Raw genomic sequence first — 20313 nt, 5'->3', positions numbered from 1 at the left:
TTCTGACCCACACTGTTCTCATGCAGCGCTGCAGCTTCCCCATTGCTGTGGGAAGAGCCTGTGCTGTGTCCTCTTCCTCCTGAACTGCTGTGTCAGAAGCACCCCCAGGTTTACAGTGGACAAGGTAAAACCTTGTCCTCCATCACAGGTCCTGACCTAGTTCTCATTGCTGTCTAAAGCAACCACTGCCCATCTCTCTGAAGCTGCTGTTCTGTGAAGCAGCAGTGGATTGTTCTCTGGTAAGTGCAGATGGCTTTCCTTCTGGGGGCTATGTGGAGTACTCTTATTGAATCTGGGGACTTTCAGAGCTTTAAGGGTGTTGTTTCCTAGGAAAATCTGATTTCAAATTCTTGTATATGGAAATTATGGACATTTTCTTACCTGATTAACTACATTGGCAAATTAAACATCTAATTTTGCTTCAGTACCTTGGTGACTTTCTTTAAGAAACTTATGTGTGCATTTGTATCTTTTTACAAGTCCAGTCTTGGAGTTAGAAATCTAGGAGCTTTTATAACTTCAGTTTAAGGCCAGTGTTCATTTTTGGGTCAGACATGCTGATCAAGCTTGACTTCTTGGATAAAGCTGGGGCCCTGCCCTTGGAAAGCTGGTGATCTGATTTGACCTGTGTTCAAAAATCTCAGGGCAGTGGCTTATTGGTGTGTTTGGTGTGAGGCTTGGGAAGTGCATGTGGGTTCACAGAAACCTAAAAATAAGCAGTATTTGGGTTAAACCTCTTTATTCGTATGGACTAGTGACCCTGATAACAAAAATAAATATCCATTTAATTTCTGGTACTGCTGCCACCATCCATGAATTTTAATAGTGTGAAAATATTTTAATTTTACGTTGTCTTGGTACTTTCTGCACAAGTAGAGGATGACAGTGTAAATTAGTGACTTGACTCGCTCTCGTGCAGTTCTGTTCAGTGTGTGTAGCTGAGTCTCTGTGACATCAATGTTGAATTTTATTGTCCCAATAAAGCAGGCTGGAAAAATACTTGGCACCAATGTTTTTTGTTCAAAAAATTGTCAATAAGGCATAGAGTGATGGTGTTTCCAGTGCAACCCTTTTTATTGTACAGGCTGTTAAACTTAACATTTAAAAAACATTAACCAGAACAAGTCAGTTTCCATGGAGTAAACTGCTGAATGCATCAAAGAAGCCAGTGAGACCTGCTAAGGTGTTTTGAAACTTTTGTAGGTTTTGTAGCTGAAATTTCTTGGGTAAGGTATGCCTGAATGATTCAGGAATTTGCAGTTTGTGCTACTGAAGATAGTTAAAAAATAAGAAGAGTTATTCTACCTGTTCTGACAGAAAACTTGTCCTGATAGCAAGTCTGATCAGTTTGACCTGAGCGTAGGAGAAGGATTAAGGAGGATTTTTGGTTCTGTCTCTGAGTCTGACATTCAGTCTCCAGCTGTCACTAGCCTACCAGCAAAGGAAGGTGCTATAAAAAAAAAAAAGGTGTTGGAAAACTGGAAATGCATTGGAAGCTGCAAATAACATGAACATATTGTGCCTGTGGAACTTATTTTTCCCAAAGCCAAAGAAGGAAGGGCAGGTTCATAGATTTCAGAGCAGATTCTGATCTCAGTGCAGACAGGTAGTAGAAGGAATTCTGGAAGTTGTATTAAAACGTGTTATACAAAGACTTTTAAAGCTAAGTTATTGACTCAGTATTGTATATATGTGGTTAGGAAATTTCCATCTTTTCAAGGGCAAATGGGCCTGTTAGTCACTCCCAAGTGTTGCATATCTCCATACTTGTGTTAGCAGGACTGAAAGGCCCTGTCACCTCTGTGACCAGTTAATTTTTCTAGTTCACTGAATATGTCGAGCTACTGATCCTACAAGTTAGACTTCTACTCTCCAGATTGTTCTTGCAGCCCTTCTGTGAACTCTGATATTTCATGTCTATTATTGAAGTGGGTGAAATAATATTCTAGTAGTAGGGTGTTTTTAAAGTTAGGGAAGGTAATTTTTCTACTTCTGTTTTCCTTTGATTTTGCTATTACAGTAGAACACCTGGCCACTGGATAATCTTGAAAATTTGTGTAGTGGTCTATGACTGATCCTGAATTCCCTTCTAATTTGCCTTTTCAGCATTGAGTATTTCTGGTGTAATTTTTGTCTCCATTTGTACTCCTTTGCATTAGCTGTGTTAAAATGAGTTTATGATATTAAACTATCATTAAGTAAAAACCACAGAATCAAGAAACTTACTTGAATTGGGAATCAGATTTCTGAAATAAAATTGCAGGCAAATCAGCTTCAGTACTATTTGGCAGTGTAATTATAATGACTCATTTGGGGGGGCTCTATAAATGCAGGTTTTAATCTCAGTGTTGGAATAGCTTCATAAAATAAATTTATCTGAAAACCATGAGACTGCTCTGAACAATAACACTGAAGCCCATGTTTTTCACTGAACTGTAAGGAATTATTTCTGGGGTTAATAGACACTGAAGCAGTGGGAAGAAGTGTCTCCACTGCCATAATCACCGTTGGGGCTCCTCTGACAAGAAACCATGGAAAAATATATTATGAGCTTGCAAAATCCATACTTGCTCTCTGTGTCTGAAGAAATGCAAAAGACACTGGTGAAATTCCTGTTTTGACATTTGCATGCAAATTTTGTGATACATTTGTGAAGCTCTTAGAGTTTCAGAAGAAAAGCTTAGGTGCCTGTGGTTTAAGATACTTCTTTAGAGAGTTTCTTTGTGTTTTATGAACAGTGTGACATTTTGTTTTCTGTTATCACTTTCCCTAATCTTTCATGTGTTTATGCATTGAACACTTCCAGAAATGCTGTATGAGAAATGTATGGAACTAGTATATATAAGTCTCTGAGTCAAAGAAGTGAAAGGTAATTTTGATGTTGAGTTAATAAGTAGGTTTGAAACTGTTCGTTTTTCACAAAATCTTTTGATGCTAGAAATGGCAGTTCTGTTGGGTTTTTTCATAAATTGTTTAGCAGAAAAATTGGAGAAAGAAAGGAGTGGAAGAGGTGAAGTTAAAAGACTGGTAAGAAACCGGGAACCTTGTCAATAGGAGATATAAGTTAACAGTTTGAAGAGGATTTTTTTAATCTTTATTTTTTAAACATAATTTTGATTTTTAGATTTGGATTCCTTACCATTTTTAATTAACTTGGAATGAGCTCTTGGAAATTTTCTCTTTCCATCATAAATTAGTAAATCATGTTAGGGTTTAACATGAAAATTGTATCAATGGTGAGCACAGACTGCAACTGTACCTTCCAGTGAGGGGAAGAACAGCACAGTGTGCTGCCCTGTTCCTCCCTGTGCGTCATTCTCAGCTTCCTGCAGTGTCCAGTCTCAGGGATACAATGCTTTTCCAGGTCAGGGAGGAGAGTTGAATGATTACTGTTTCTAAAAGTTTGATACTTTTGACCTTTTAAATCCTTTATTAAAAGCAGGAAAATAACCTCTCTGTATTTTAGCTTTTTAATTGATTTCAATGATTTTCTTTTGTTTGCAAGGACTGAATTATGAATTCTGACCCATATATACTGAAACTTCTGCAGAATTTAGACAGATGTCTTTAACAAATATCCCAGCTGAATCTGTCCACCTAAATTCTGGCATAAGTCTTAGGTGGGCTTTTGCTAAGTAGAATCATAGAACATAAAACAGCCCAGGTTAAAAGGGATCTCAGAATGTCATCTGAGCCAACCTGTTGTGGGAAAGGTAGCCCACATGGGATTATCCAACACCCTGCCCAGTTGTGTCTTGAATATCTCCAGTTGATGGAGATGCCACCATTTTCCTGGTGAGAACATTCTGGTGATTGTTCTCAGTGTAAAAAATGTCTTTCCTATATCAAGGTGAAACCTTTTGTGGTGTAAATTGCACCTGTTACCCTGTGTCCTCTTCATGTGGCTCCTTGTGAAGAGAGAGCCTCCTTCCATTTTGTAGCCAGCCTTTAAATTCTGGGAAAGTGTACTGATGCAAGCATTTTCTTCTTCAGGAAGAAAGGAGAGGTCCTAACTCATTTAGGCTTTCCTCATAGAGTAGGATCTACAGTCTTTGATCATCTTCATGGCTTTAATATTGACCCTCTCCACTCCATCTGTTCCTTTTCTCAAACTGTGGAGACCACAGCTGGACACAGGAGTACTCCAGATGTGTCCTGACAAGCTCTTGGTAGTTTGGGAAGGTCACATCTCTCATCTCTGCTAGTGGTGCCCCTGTGGGTGATGCCAGCATCTGGTTTGCTGTCATTGCTGCAGCAGCTTCACTGCTGACCCCTTTCAGCTCTTGTTTTGCACCAGGACCCCCAGGTCCCCCCCAGCCAAGGATCCCAGCCTGTGCCAGGCTCTTTGGTGTCATCACTGCTGCAGGACCTTGCACTTGTCTCTGTTAAACTCCACACTCCTCCTGCCAGCTCCCTGTTCCAGCCTGTCCTGGTCTGTGAGATGGCTTTCCCTGCTGACACGGCCACCTCACCACCCAGTGTGGTGTCACCAGCAAACCTGACAGTGGTGCTCTCAGACCCCTCATGCAGATTATTTGTGGTGATGTTGAAAAGTGTGGGTCCCAGCATCATTTTCTGGGGATGCCCCACTTGTGCCAGGCTGCCAGCCTGAGTTAAACCACTGACTGGACTGACTGGCACCTTCTGAGTGCACTCTATGGGCCTGCTTCCTGCCCGTTTTGCAGGCCACCAGCCGGCATCGTGCTGGTTTGTCTGGGAGAGCGCTGTGGGAAACGGCGGCAAACACTTGGCTGAAGTTTGTTAAACGGTATCTGCTGCTCTGCCTAGCGTACAGAAACTGGAATTTTGTTGCAGGTGATCAGATTAATCTGGCATGATTTGCCTGTCATGAAACTGCTCTGGCTTTTCCCAACCACCTGCTTCACTAGGCTTTGATAAAGCTAGACAGTAATTACTGTGTTTTACAACCTGGTGCACTTATCATGGAGGCTTCTTAAATGTTCTCTTAACACAGCAGCTTAGCCTGTTTTTTTTTTTGTAACCTTGAGATCACTCACTTCCCATTGTGCTAGGGCTCTGATTTCAGTGTTTTAGAGAAGGTGAAATTAGGAAATAATTGTTTACAATCTGTGGATTTCAAATAAAATCAGTCTATTTTTGTTTCCCTGTTCTCTAACACAGTTTTCTTTTTGAACTATTGTCGTAGTTACTAAAGCATGACATTACAAATGTAAAATGTAATACTTTTGGTTATATAAACTTATTGCTGGATTTCTCTAAATTTTAGAGTCCCGTATTTAACTTGTACTATCTGTGTTAAAAAGTAAAATGGTGGTGCCTGCTTTCAGTATAAGAGAAATAACTGTTCTTATTCTTGAAATAGTCTCTTCCTGTTTGAAAACAAAGAACAGAGGAAATTCTGAAGATGCGTAAGATTGGGAACATTTGCTAAAAAATAATATAATTGTTCATGATACTGAGTATGTTGTCTAGTGAGGAGTACAGTCATGATTTACTTTCTTTGTTCTTTGACTTCCTAAGATAATGCCAACTTTTCCTTTTAAAAGTTCAGTTGGAAACATTTAAAATGGCAAGAAGAAATCCAGTGTCATTGGTGCCAAAATGCTGTCACTGAATGGTATGGAAATTGTAGTGCAAATCATAAATAATTTCTCTATTATAAAATTATATTAATTTTTCAAGGAGAAAGTTTGGCAAATGTTATTCTAAAGTAAAGGAAATCCGAAAAAAATAAAGAATGGATGGGAATATTGAGTGAAGCGCTAGCAGTGCAATCTTTTAAGTTTTTTTGCATTCATCAAGTAATAATAAAACCTTTTTTCCCTGTAGATAGATGTTCTGCTTCCATTCTTCCTTGATCATATTCCCACCAACTTAAATTTCACTGTAACTCTATTTGCAGTGGCTCATTTATCTCTCAGGTTTCTTCTGCCCCACCTCATTGCTGCCTGACCCATTCCCTTTCTCTTCCTCCCTTCTGTCACCTCATGACTTCCCCATTAAGTAATTTCAGCTCTGTATCTTTCTGCAAGCTCCCAGCACTTTCCTGGGCTATAAAATGACTCTTACACTTTTTTCCCCCTGTACTATTGTGTTTGTATCTAAAACAGAGCTTGCTTCCCTCCCTCTACCTGCACACTGCCTGACCTGTCACATGCATGAGATTTTAGGTAACTTTTACTTCTCAAAGACTGCTGATTGCACAACAGGAAAGAAAATGAGTTGTTTTGCTACCCCAGTAACTTCTTGTCAAATCTCTTTTCACCTCTATTAGACATTGTGACATAGTTCTGGTGTGAGTGGAGATCATTTTTGGAAAGAATTGTCAGGAAAAGATGGATACAAACTAAATTACAATATCATTGTCAGAATAGGTCTCAAGAGCAACACATTCTGGAACTGAGTGCCCCTGATTTTTGTTGCTGGTGACTGGAATGAATGAGCGGTTGAGAAGTTGCTGCTCATTTAATTTGCAGATTTGGCACAAGGTTCCATACAGGTGTTCTGCTTTTGTGTTGTTCTGTACAAACAAACTCTAAGCTACCAAGAAGAGAGCAGGTTTGGGATTTTTGGTTTTGTTTGGTTTGGGTTTTTTTCTCACTGAAATAACTTGCATTTGTAAGGTTTTGGTTAGATAACTCTTCTAAACTTAAAACAAACCCCATTGCAGATGCTGTCTTGTGAAGTGGCAGTGTATTTTGAACTTTTTAGAAGTCTTTTATGTTTCCATGTCACCTTGTCACAACCTTCTTTCTGCTTCTCAGAGTGTATTTTTATTCTGATTTGGCCTCAGCAGACTTAAAGCTGTGTTGGTGTGGAGAGCTCTGCTCTGTCCTTTGGTGACAGGAAGCCTTTAGCTCAAATTCCATTGACTGCCCTAGTAAAAAACAATTTCCTCAGCATGTGGAGCAGCAAAAAAAAAAAAATCCATTACAACTTATTACAAAACAAAACCAACCTTTAAATGATTGTAAAACTTTTTTTTTCTTTTTTTTTTTTTTCCAAGAAGTGTAGTTAGCTGCTCCTTGCTAGTGTACATAGGTTGCTTGCATATTGTGAGGCATTTCAAATCCTCCCAGTGCTCACACAATACTCATTATGATGGTTTGGTTGGAAACACTGGACCTATAAGTCAAATATGTAAGTACTTACATCTGTCCCAAATTCCATGTATCAAAATGAGTTTAATATTAAAGTTTTAAACAAGTTTTTTATCTGCAATAAAATCACAATCCAAATCAATTTTAGGGGTTTTAATTATATAATTTTTCAGATTTAAGGGTGAGGTTTTTATGTACCCTTAAAGTGTTGTCGATTCTTACTGAATATTATTCAGTCTTATCTTGACTGTATGTGCATCATCTGAGTACTGAGGAATGCAAGTTGCTTAAAAAAATTAAATCTTTCTTCTTTGTAGATGTTAATGTGAAAAATTTTATCATCTTTCTGTTCTAAAAATTTCTTCTTCTGTTTAAACTAAATTCTGTAGCATAATCCTGTAACATTCCTCTTAGGTGAATCCTCTAATGAAACTGTTGGGTTAGAAAAGAACGGGGAGGAAGAGGATTTTGAATAATTAAAAAAACCCTGAAATACTAATAACAATTTCAGAATGTTTTTTGTAAACAGTGCTCAGTACCTGTAAATGAGCTATAAACTTTATAAACTAAAAGTAATTCACCACCAGCCTGTTTACAGCAGTTGCTCCCACATGCTCAGGCCTCGTGATAAATATGTTGTGCTGCGAGTTGGCTGCTGGCTCTCATATGGTGTGCTGGGCCATTGACCACCACAGTGTTTGTGTGTACATAGGTATTAAAAAAATGGATGCAGTTGTTTGTTACTAGAAGGTGCTGTTTGGATTTTATCACAGCTGTTAATATTCCTTGGCTCCCTATAGTAATAGATGCTGTTCCCTCTGCCTGTCTGACAATAACTTCTTCTGGCAGAAGGTTTTCTGTGCACTTACATTTTTCAGCCATGGCCTTTTCAGTTAAGGGTGTGGCTTTTTCTGACTTTTGTGTTAGAACAGACTCTCTCATAGAAACACTTATCGTGGCAGAAAGTCCTCTGGCATTACACCTTATCTTACTGGGGGGCTGTAGTGCACTACATCAGAAAGAAACTGTCTGTAATGAAGTGTTGTGGGTGTGAAGACAGTCTTAATTTTTTTTCTAATATGTGTTTTTACTGCCTGGACAGACTGCTGTGATTTGCAGTGTGACCTTCCAATTTATAGAATCACTGACCATTCCCCATGGTGTTTTCAGATTCCTTTTATTTATTTATTGGTATTCATATTACTGAAACTCTCCCTGCAGAGTTCATCATGCCTTGCTCCCAAAGGATTTTTCAAGGAAACTCATAAATAAATTTCAGTGGCTTTGCAAAATGTTGTCAAGCATGTCTGCTTCCAGTTTGAAAGTTGATCCCATCAACTTTCAGTAACATCAGTAGCTGACAGCTATTAAAACAATTACTATTACAATTCTGTTTAAAAACTAATTATTAGCCCTTGCAGAGGGGATGCCATTAATTTGGGGTGTCTGCAAAACTGAGCTATGAAACAGATATTTAACCTTAGATATCAAATCATCCCTGAATGTTAGTCATTGATTTTCATGTGAAATTATTGCCACTACATAGTGATGAAGTAATAGCTTCCCAAGACCTTCTGGAATGCCACGGTGTACTTGGATGGAGGAGTAATGCAACTTCAGCAAGACACTGTGATCCCATTTTAATGTTGCTCCTGTGGGCTGTTAGGGACCAGCTTCTTGCCAATGTGAGTAGGAAACAGAAGTAATTACGTGTCATTCATTTGGAAATAGGTTTTGGTACTCTGAAAGATGGAATTAGTGTAAATAATTAAATGCAAAATTACATTTGCAGATGTGTGTACAGTTTAATTTAAATAAGATTGTGCATGCACAACAACATGACACTTAAACATAGCCTGAACATCAAATGCCTCAGCCAGCAGGAGCAAGCTGTTCTCTGCTGGTGGTAAGCTCAGACTTCCTTGTTTTCCTATGCTTTGCTTTTCAGTGAAGACACATTTGTGGCTGTGCTCAGCAGAGTGCAGTCATCTATTGAGTGGTTCTGGTTGTCTTCACTTGCCATTGTGCTGTTTCTAAACTCCCTGATTTTTTTGATAAGCAGAGTCCGGTGAAGCTCAGACTTTGCTTGGGCTAAGTAAGCTGTTGCTGTAAGAGAGTAAGGCACGTTTGGGTCTGCAAATTGTTGTTTTTCAACAAAGCCCTGAGTGTAGAGGCAGTAGTATGGCTGATAGAGCTCAGGAGGTTGGAAAAAGTGTTATTAGGCCTTCAAAAGCATTTTCAAGGAAGGAAGAAGCAGATGGTGCACGCTGGAAGTTGTGAGGAGAAAGAGAACTTAGAAGGAGTGTATTAAGCATCGAAGGAGAGGTGTCATGCCAAAGGAGAGGTGTCTACTTTGCTTAAAATTTCATAGGTCTAATACCTTAAAAGGTTTCCCTTGTGGATAAAAGCATTATTTCTCCTTGCTGTACCCTGTATTTCTCTGTGGGTGAAGGAAAGTGAGCAATTTAAATAATAAAGATGTGCATATGATCTTTAGAGAACAAAACAATCAGCCATGATGTTTAAAGTCGAAACTTTAAAATGAAATATTTTAAACACTGCAGAGGTGTCTTTGTGTGTTTATTTAGTAACTCAGTGGGTGGAAATCATTGAGTGTTTAAGTGCTAACATAGAGTTTCATAGTAATATCCCATTCTGCAGAGTCAAGAAAAATACTTTATTTTGGTCATTGTGTTCAGCTGTCTCAGTTCACTGTTTTTTTCATTCTGATATAAGAAATGAGTTGAATTTTGCAACTTCTTTCCTAGTGTAAGAATTAAAGAGGATGAAATCTTCTAATTCTGGAGTCTTGAAGCAGATAATTTTCTTAATCTCAATGATTTTGTTTAACATAATCTGCATTTCAAAATTTATGTAAACATGCCTTTGCTGTGTGCATCCACATCTGAAGTGGTTTTAGCTAATAAGCATGCAAACGAATTACTAAGCAAATTAGAAGCAGTGTAAGTTAAGTCCCTAACAAAAATCTAAAAATGGCAAAAGAATAGAGACATATGTAAAACTTTACTAATTTTAGATGTAGATGATGAATGATTACTTTCATGAAGATCTATACACTCTTTTCTACTTAGTTGTTATTTGATATATCAGATGACCAGGAACTGGAGGCTTGAATCTCAAAGTGTTCTGAGGGTGGGTTTATTGAACTTTTTGTCAATGGAAGGTTTCAAAACTCTTTTGAGAAGGATTTTGGAATGAGGGTTGTAATACTGTGCCCAGAAACCTGGAATAATGTTACACAAAGGAATTGTTGTGAGTGGAAGAAGGAGGTGTGAGTGAGCAACACCAGCTGAGCTTTCAGCCCTTCTGGTAGATGCAGGCAGGTGCTGACTACGGCCCTGGCCAGGGAGTGGGGGCTGTGTGTGTCTGTGCTTTCCAGATCCCAAAACCCATATGCTAATGTAGTGATGTGCATGTTATTGAATGGACCTAAAATAAATGTAAAAAGAACACTTTGGGCTGCAAAGTCAAGATTTCTGAGTTTGTATCCAGAAATGTGTTGGCAGTCCAAGCATGTTTTCTTCTTATTAATGAACATGTGTAATATTCATTGTTACACTGCCATGATAAGAAGTGTTACACACTTCCTATTAATGAACACTAATTGCACTCATGATTTAATTTCTGATTTATGCAATATTCTTTTTCTTATATCTGCTTTAATTTTTTAAGAAAAAAATAAAAGGCAAAAGCCCCAAACTGATGAGTTTCGACCTTATGTCTGGAACTTCTGTCATTTTCTCTGAGAAAGTTTGAAGGACTTTCATGCTTCTAGAAACCAATCAGGCCAGACAATTTAAGGATTTTTTTTTCCCCAATTTAAATGGGAGCTCTCATATTAATTTTGTGCTGAATGAATTTATAAGCATATTGGACTTTTCATATATGTTTGCCTACTTTTCTGGTCTTGTATATTAAAATCCTTTTTCCTACTCTAGAGTATTGCTATTCAGTGGCACAAACATGGTTTCTCATTTGGGAAGATGTGCTAATTTTAGATGGATTTGAACTATTACTTTAAAGGTAGAAACACATATGAATTTTGTAATTATTTCCTTGCTTTATTTATTTATTATTATTCTCTGTCCTTCTCCATAGGTTCCTTAAAACTGTGCTATGAATGGTGATTCTGGTGTGGGGGTGGTGACTTCACCACCTCCAACAACAGCCCCTCATAAAGAGAGGTATTTTGATCGAGTTGATGAAAATAATCCAGAATATTTGAGAGAGAGGAATATGGCACCTGACCTTCGCCAGGATTTTAACATGATGGAACAGAAGAAGAGAGTCTCCATGATTCTTCAAAGCCCAGTAAGAAAAGAAATGCTTCATCTTTGAAGTGACAAATTTAATGTCTTTTTTTCCACTATCAGTACAGAATTGGAGAATTTTGTGGTATCTTAGATCCATTTGTTGTTTTTTCTTACTGGCCTTTCCTGATTTTTTTCCTCTTTTTATCTGTTTGAATTTTTATGGTCTGCTCACAAAGCAGCTCTTCAGTCTGGCTTTCAGAATCCTCTGTATAATCAACATTTTTTTCATATTTTCCATTTAATACTTGTAAAACATTTTTTATTTATTTGTTTCAATGTAACTCTCTTAAGGGTTGCTTATACAAGGCAGGCCTGTCCTGTACTCAGGACAGGATTTTGGGATTTGGACATATGAAATATTTTTATAATCTCTTTCTGAAAAGGTGCACAGTAATGAAGTATGAATGATTGACATTTAATATTGAAGATGTTCCCCTGGGCAGATAGTACACAAGCAAACTTTCCCTCACGACATTTGTTCCTTTTGTAATAACTACTGAGTGACTTTAGATACGAAACGTTGTGTGACATAACTTCATTTGGAATAGGGATGTGGTGGTACATTCACAATTTTCCTATTAAGTCAACCCATTTATGAAAATATTAATAAATCTCTTAATAAAAAAGGAAATGACCTAATGACTGCAGTACTTCTCTTTTAGTACAAATTCCAGTGTTCTTGTCAAAAGCAGGAGCAATCAGCAATAATAAAAACTCTGGTTTTCTTCCTTCCAATTTAAAATATATTAAAAAAACCAAAAACATCCCAGGAAAATGTAAACAACCCCTCATCTAAACAGGTTTTAAAAATTTACTGTTCATTGTTTTCTGTGTTCCTGGATGCCTTCTTGGCTCTCAATTCCCTGTGAGCCACAGTGACAAATTCTCTTTTCTGGTTCTGCCACTTTTCCTTTCACATTTTGTGTTAAAGTCAATTGTACATTCTCCTCCTTCCAGAAATTCATACTAGCAAGGCTCAAAGACTGTTGGTGTTACTTGAAAAGAGAATGCTGGGATTTCCATAAAAAAACCCCAAGTGACTCAGATTGTTGGAGCAATGCACTCAGTAGTTCTGCCTTGAGGTGGTTTTCAGAAGAGGTGTAGGATGGTTCCATCCAAATGCTAAAAAGAAGCTGTGTATGAAAGGCTGAAGTTCATTTAAACATGCATTACAACATGCAGTGTCTTGTTACTAGGCCTTCTGTGAAGAATTGGAATCCATGATCCAGGAACAGTTTAAGAAGGGGAAGAACCCAACAGGTTTATTGGCTTTGCAGCAGATTGCGGATTTCATGACAGCGCACGTACCAAATGTCTACCCTGCAGCACCTCAAGGCGGAATGGCTGCGTTAAACATGAGTGAGTGCACCTTCAGTGATCAGAGCTGAATTCCTTTTTTCTTTTCTTGAAAGGCTTAAAATGAAGACAGTGTGAATGTAGTAGAGTACTGTGAAGTTAAAATGTTATCCTGTTCTGCTCTCACAAACACTAAACACATGAAATGAATTGATTCATTTCTAAATGCCACAGTGGTATGCAATGTGATTCATGTATATAGTTTATATCAAAAGCTATTTCAAGGATGGTATCTAAATTGAAAAATATGCCTGATAAGTCAGTGCTATTAAAAATTTCTAATATTTAAATGTTGCTTATTACTACATGGTTTGTCTTCAGGAAAATCAAACACTTATTAGTAGTCTGGTAACAGTGAAAGGCTTTAGAAACAAATTATTTTTGCCATTGAAATACTGTTTGCGGCTTTCTCCTGTGAAGTGAAGCTTTAGACAAGAAATATCAGCAAGCAAAACAGAACAGGAAAAAAGCTAGAATGTGCAAATGCATGTAGACACAGGTTTTGTGTTAAGATAAAATAAATCCTTGCCTGTGCTCCAAAAGAAATCTTTAATTCTGAGTGTAGCATGGCCTGGTTCTGTTTTTTCACGGTTACTTTTAACCACATTTCTAATTGCACTGTAACTAGAATTACAGTATTTGTATTTTTTACCATAATCTTCCTCTCTCTAGCTTGTACTTAATTTTTCTTAATAAGTGAACCTGTGTGCATCTTTTTAGGTATGTAATTCTTCTTGCTGGGAATACATTATTCCAGTAAAGTGGAATATTTGGGATTAAATTTTTCTTTTAACAATGAAGATGTATTTTACAAACAATCATTAGTTTGAGAGAGGAAAAGATATTTTGCTAAGGAATGCACTGTCAGGTTAGCACTAATTTATAGTAGGGGAGGAAATGAATGCTGAGTCTACCAAAGCTGAATAACCTTGCTCAAGATTGTCATTATATTTGTGTAATATACATTATTTCATTATAGGAATGAAAATTTACTGTCCATTTCTTAGGTTAATGTGTTCATATAAACCAGTAAGAACAACGGATAAAATAGTGGTGCATGTTGCTAGATTTGAACTGATACTGAACTCAACCTGCCTTATCTTTTTGTACCCTTTCTCCTCTTCAGGTCTTGGCATGGTAACACCAGTAAATGATCTAAGAGGGTCCGATTCCATTGCTTATGAAAAAGGGGAGAAGTTGTTACGATGCAAATTGGCAGCTTTCTACAGATTAGCAGATCTCTTTGGCTGGTCTCAGCTTATTTACAATCATATAACAGTGAGTATTGAATCAACAGATAACTGAACCAATTGTTTTAACATACAAGAGAATCGCTTCCCTCCCCTATCTGTCATTTTCTCTTTGTGTGTGAGAAGAGCAAAGTGGTATTGAAAGCAATATAATAGTGAAGAGATTTGTCATTGCATTTCAGCTTGGATGTCAGCTACCACAGTCTGAATAGAGTCTTGAGAGAGTGTACATGAGAATTCTTAGGATGAAATAAAGATTGCTGAAAGAATCAGTCTTGTAGTGTCTCAAATGCTTTGAATAATTGTATTTATTATTCTACGTGTCAGTTCTTAGTTTTCTTGCTTTTTTTGCTAAATATTAAAATACCTTCTTAGTCATTCAGCTGAATTTTATAATTCAGGTACCAGCCTTTCTGAAAAAGAAGCCATAGTATTTCTGAACATGAGTGAGCTTCTCCGCTTAATGCAGCGTGCCAACAATTTTCCTTGTGACTGAGTAATCATTGGCATCCATAAAAATAATGACAAGGAGGTCAAATCAAGGAGGTTTTATGTGCCAGAAGAATGGTCAACATGAATCTCATGAGTAAAGTCACAGCTGTGGTGTGCAGCCCTGTCCATTGTTGTCCTAACAGAGCTGAATTGTTTTTTATTTTACATAGCAGAGGTTGTCCTTTATGTATTTTCAGTTCTCCTAGTTGCAGTTGGAATGAAATATGGTAATATTGTTTTTACTGCTTTTTGGGAATTCAAGGCATATTATTTGTGAACAGATGAAGATGATAAATGATATGTGTAGGCGTAGGATCAAGACAGTATTGCTTACATCGTTTGGTTCCTTTTGTAAGGGAACATATCCAACGTAATGGTTCTTGTAAACAGCTCTGTGCCACCCCCAGATTTTTCATACGTGACAGGAGAAGTGATTTTGTAAAAGGGACATTAATGCACTGAAAAGCAAGCAGGTTTGGAGATGGCTTTCTAGTGTAAAGTTCAGCCCTGGGAATGTTTGTACATGTAGGTAAAAGATTAGTGTAATGACAAGCAGCATGTCAAGGAAAGGGGTTGAGGCAAGGGCATGTAATTGGGGTGAAATGCCTCAAGTTTGCTTTCTTTGGGGAGGAGTACAAGGAAAATACCAGTAGAGGAGGTACCAGTTGAGGTGGAAGACAATCAAAGCACTTGGAAAATGAGATGCTGAAAGTGTTTTAGTCACTTCTGAATGGCAGAGGTACTGGAAAGCTCTTGGCTTGTCAGCAGCAGTCCCAAGTCATAGTTCTCCTGTCTTTTACAAGCTCCACCAGTGAACAGCATTCTGAAAGATGACTGAAAGATATAAATTATCTTCAGAAGCTGGTACAGAACAAGGTTGTTATGTTTATTAAGTAGTACTAAGACACCCCCTTGGAATGTGGTAAATGCTGCCACTTCATGCAGCACTGGTGTTTGACTCTAGGTTTTCACTTTTTTTTTTTTTTTTTTGAGTGGATGCTGTAATTTCTGGGTGATTGCATTCGAGTTAAAAGCTTGTGCCAGCATACTTGTGAAGTAAGAGAAAAGGTACAACAGCCTTCTGTGAGGGTCATAAGCCTGTGTGTTAGAGGAGAATGGCATATACTCTCATACCCTCACAATTTCCATCTGGGCATATCCATAGTTGGGTGGAGTATCGTTGCTTTTTTTGGATCCTTATCAATCACTGGCAGCTACTGTATGTGGAATTGCTCAGACTGGTGCAGTCCTGATGCAGAAGCAGAATTACAGAGCATCAAGAGCTTTCATGCCAAGTATAATAATGTTGAGTATACTTGGGTACCTTCCAGGTTTTCATGTCAAGTGCAATAATGTAAACTTGGGTGTCTCCAGGGTCAAGCAGAATTTGAGATTACAGTTTACAGAAGGTAGACATCATTCACCAGGTTCTTGGTTTGCTTTGGGGGCATGAGCTGATAATTGGATCTAATCCAAAAGCAAAGTGGTTTGTCTTTGCTGCTTGTTTGTCTTTGATTTGAGCTTTCTTATTAGCTTTTGGGATATTTTGAATAATACTTGTTCTTTGTCTTGCATAAATAAGAGATTTTTCTTGATCATTTGCACTTCTAGTAGTGGAGAACTACTTTGGTGATTCATAAAAGTACAGATTAACTTCAACTGACTGATTCAGTTTAAGATTCTTATGCTGTAGCATGTTCCCAGCTGGTTGTAAAGGAAACCAGATCTGTGCTAGAAGCTTTTGCATGACTGCACAACTACTTACTAGAATTTTTTTTCCCTGCAGTAGAACTATCGCAAAGTATATGTGTATGTAATGCTGCAAATAGTAGAAGATATGAGGCAGAAACAGCTGAAGTAGCTGCATCTCAGGGAAATTCAAAACTCATAAATAACTTTGAATTTAAAAAACCCAAACCCACAACACAAACTACCCAAATGCTGGGTAGACTCATAGCAAGGTAGGGAGTTGTCTCATGTGTCCAGTAAAACTTAGGAAGCCTATTAATTCACCATCAAAATACACCATAATTACCTAGATGTCTTGTACTTTCCATTGTACAGATTTTAAGAGATAGATCCCAAGATGTGAATGCTTTCATGCCAAAATTATTTTTGTATTATAAACACCTGATTGTGTGAATGAGATGAGAGAGAAAAAACATAAGTGAAGGTCAGGATACTTGGTAGAAAATTTGCAAGTGTGCTGTACTGCTCGCAGATGTCTCACAGGAACCAGCATCAGTGACAAAACCCTTCTCAGCACCAAGATGTTTTAGATCTTCAGATGTTTTAGTGGGACAATTCTTGTGTTTTCTGACAGCCTTTTACTTTATACCTTATGTCTTACTAGGAGTTCATTCAACTTTTTTTCCCCATTTCTCTCAGTATTGTTCATTTTATCCATAGTGGATGAGTTGTCATTATAACAGAATATAAGGGTTTACTAAATTCCACCAATCTGAAGGACACTGGCGTGTTACTGCCATCTGGTTTTGTTCAACATTAGTTAATTAACAGTGCAGTGCATTGATTATCTGTTGTAGCATACATGAAAGTCATAATGTGCATTATAGGTATACTTGCCCATTCCATAATCAGGATGTAAAAGTAACTTTAATGGTTTGGGTCTTCTTGTATGCTTTAATAAAATCTTCTTAGTAACTCTTACTCTTATTTTATCCTTAGGCCAGAGTAAACTCTGAGCAAGAGCATTTCCTTATTGTACCTTTTGGACTCCTCTACAGTGAAGTCACTGCATCTAGTCTGGTAAGCAATTATTAGTTTTCATAGCTGTAAAATATTTACATATATATATATATATATTCATATATATATATATATGAATATAGATGTCACTTCAAATTCTATCCTAGAGAATATTTTACTCTTGTGTAATATGTTTAGAACAGTGTTATTGAACATGGCTGGTTTTGGTACTGCTGGAGTATCGGAGAGATTTGTTTGCCCATGTTCACCACCAGGTGTCCTTCAGTTGATCTACATGTAGAGGTTTTAGGTCATTTGGACAGTGAATCACCTCATGCCCTTTAAAGCTGCTGGCTGTTGAGTCCAGCTTGTTGAGGGAACCTTTAGGCATTTCAGACATAAATTATGACAACTGGTTTTAGAGTCTCAGTGGTAGATGCCAAATTAAATCAGATTTTTTTGAGTCTTGATTACGAAAATAATTCTTTTCATTCCCAGGTTAAAATCAATATTCAGGGAGACGTGGTTGATCGTGGAAGCACTAACTTGGGAGTAAACCAAGCTGGTTTTACGTTGCACTCAGCAATTTATGCAGCTCGACCTGATGTCAAATGCATTGTCCATATCCACACACCAGCAGGAGCAGCGGTAAGCTCCCTTCTGGCTGTGTCCTGTGTCCTGTTCCCCCACCCCTCCCAAAGGGAAAATAGCTGGGTCCCCTCAATCATAGATTTGTTTCCTATTTGGAGGGCAGAGAGCCTTTTAGTCTGTCTTCAAGTATGGTTCTCTTTGAATCAGAGCCCATCTTTACTGGGTTGTTACCTGAATGGTCAGACAGTAAATTGAGTTCTATCACTGGAAAATATGTATGTCATATACGTGTGTCCTTTACCACAAAAGACCAGATCTTTTGACAGTGAGTCATAAAACCTCTAGCATGTTTTGTTGGTTTTGTAAAGCACAGTTTGTCGAAGTTTTATGAAATATTTTCGAAACTTTCCCAATATTTCTGTTTGGAGAAACTGATTACAAGTCAGTTCTGCCTCTTTGTAATGTTTTGAGAGAATGACTTTGTGTTCACATTCTGGTGATTTTTTTTAAATTAATTGATTAACCAGATTAATACAACCATTTTAAGGATAAATGAGCAAATTCCTACTATTATGAATTACAGTGTAGCCTTTAAAAAATAATCTTTAAGTTTACCTGCAGTGCTGCAGAATTATCTGTATCACCAAAGTTCTTCTTTTGGCATGGGGGCAGGAGGGGGAAATAACTGAATGGAGTGGAAGGAATGAAGGATGCAGTTGATTATGGGGTTTGGTGTTTTCTTGGGGTTTTTTTTCCTGAGCCCTTTTATATTGAGGTTGCTGTTGTGTAAAAACAGCCATATTGAGACAGACCCAAAATCAATGTGACTTTTGTATCTAATCCAAAGGTTATCAAAAATAGGTAACTTTTGATACACAGACCACTGTGTATGTACCTGTAGAGATAGGTTCAATTAATACATAAAAATATATTCTCATTTTAATTCTCATCACTATATTTTTTCACTTTTTCTGTTGCAAGAAATTAAATCAATTGTTTTAATGTTTCTCAGGTTTCTGCAATGAAGTGTGGTCTCTTGCCAATTTCACCTGAAGCACTTTCTCTAGGGGAAGTAGCATATCATGACTACCATGGTATTTTAGTGGATGATGAAGAAAAGGTGGTTATTCAGAAAAATTTGGGGCCTAAAAGCAAGGTCAGTATTTACATCAAGAATTAAAGAAAAAGGGAGGGGGGGCAGTATGTTTATGTGACAGGTATGTTCTTTAATCAGTAGCAAATATACTTTAATCAAGAGCAAGAAAATACTTGGTGTACTGCTGTTAACTTTCTTCCAATGTTTCTCTAGGTCCTTATTCTCAGAAACCATGGCTTAGTATCAGTTGGAGAGACTGTTGAGGAGGCTTTCTACTATATTCATAACCTAGTGCTTGCCTGTGAGATACAAGTAAGAGCTTTAATGTGTTATAATACAGCTTGCTGTATTAACCTCCAAACAGATTAATAATTGCATACTTTACTGGTTCAACTCTTGGATCTAAACTAAAACAGCGATGTGTGCTGTCACTATATTGTGGAAGGACATCCAAAACTTTGGTTTCACTGATAATATTCCAATACTGTATTGAAACCATTGATTTGCTGCCCATTAAAACAGATGCTTTCAAAGACTTAAGACAGCTTTTATACAAGCATATTCATTTATTTAGTTTTAAAATGAAGTAGATTTCTTCTGGGTTCATGCCAAGTTTTTAGGTGGTTTTTTTTGGGTTTTTTTTTTTTTTGGTTTGGTTTGGTTTGGTTTTTTTTTGTTTTTTTTTTTTTTCATTTTCACCCCATTCCTCACAAGAAACTTAAAGATGACTCTGTTGTTTTTAAGGTACGTACCCTGGCCAGTGCAGGTGGCCCTGACAACTTAGTGCTTCTTGATCCTGGCAAGTATAAAGCCAAGTCTCGTTCCCCTGAGTCCCCAGCAGGTGAGGGTACTGTATCCCATCCCAAATGGCAGATTGGTGAACAGGAATTCGAAGCTCTTATGCGAATGCTGGATAATCTGGTAAGGCAGGCCTTTTTGTCTGATTTTTATATGATAATGTATAAATACATTTTTTTTTAAAGCTGCATGTAGTTGGGATAGTTTATACAGCTGCAGCCTGTTATTTCTCAAGGACTTGGAGACAACATGAAAAGCATCAGGCGTCCTTTGTACAGATTGTACAGATAGCAGATTTCCTTCTTATTAATAATCTGATTGTTATTGGTGAGATCAGAGGAGATCTTGTGGGATTTGGCACTTCCAAATCAGAGTACTGTGGTGCTTGCACTCAATCTGTATTTTCCCCTCTTTCCATCCCCTCCCAAAATGTGTAAAACTATTAATGTCTTATTAGGTGTGAGGTCCTGCATAATTTGACTAAGATTCTAGTAGTACCTAGAAGAGTTTAAAAGACAGGCTTTAAATAAATAAAAACCTACAGATAAAATGGTTTCAGTAAGAACCCATCTGTAATGAATGACCAGATACCAGCATTTACTATC

At 37.5% G+C, this 20313-nt stretch overlaps 1 protein-coding gene across 10 annotated transcripts in view; it reads left to right on the top strand.

Annotated features, from left to right (window-relative positions):
* The window catches only part of ADD1 (adducin 1), a 62448-nt gene that overhangs the window by 19813 nt on the left and 22322 nt on the right, over positions 1–20313 (top strand). For 9 of the 10 annotated variants that reach the window (XM_053976810.1, XM_053976815.1, XM_053976814.1 and 6 more), the window contains exons 2-9: positions 11202–11414; positions 12613–12775; positions 13899–14050; positions 17203–17283; positions 17722–17871; positions 18827–18970; positions 19124–19222; positions 19655–19831. In XM_053976810.1, the coding sequence (XP_053832785.1) occupies positions 11220–11414; positions 12613–12775; positions 13899–14050; positions 17203–17283; positions 17722–17871; positions 18827–18970; positions 19124–19222; positions 19655–19831 (1161 nt within the window). In that variant the 5' untranslated portion in view covers positions 11202–11219. Of the gene's footprint in view, positions 1–148; positions 240–11201; positions 11415–12612; positions 12776–13898; positions 14051–17202; positions 17284–17721; positions 17872–18826; positions 18971–19123; positions 19223–19654; positions 19832–20313 lie in introns of those variants that run through there. The other variant, XM_053976811.1, reaches the window with a different exon arrangement.

Source organism: Vidua macroura, chromosome 4 (genome assembly GCF_024509145.1).
Source record: "Vidua macroura isolate BioBank_ID:100142 chromosome 4, ASM2450914v1, whole genome shotgun sequence".
Lineage (NCBI taxonomy): Eukaryota > Metazoa > Chordata > Aves > Passeriformes > Viduidae > Vidua > Vidua macroura.
The sequence above is the reverse complement of the archived record's forward strand: the minus strand, read 5'-3'. Positions and strand labels throughout refer to the sequence as shown.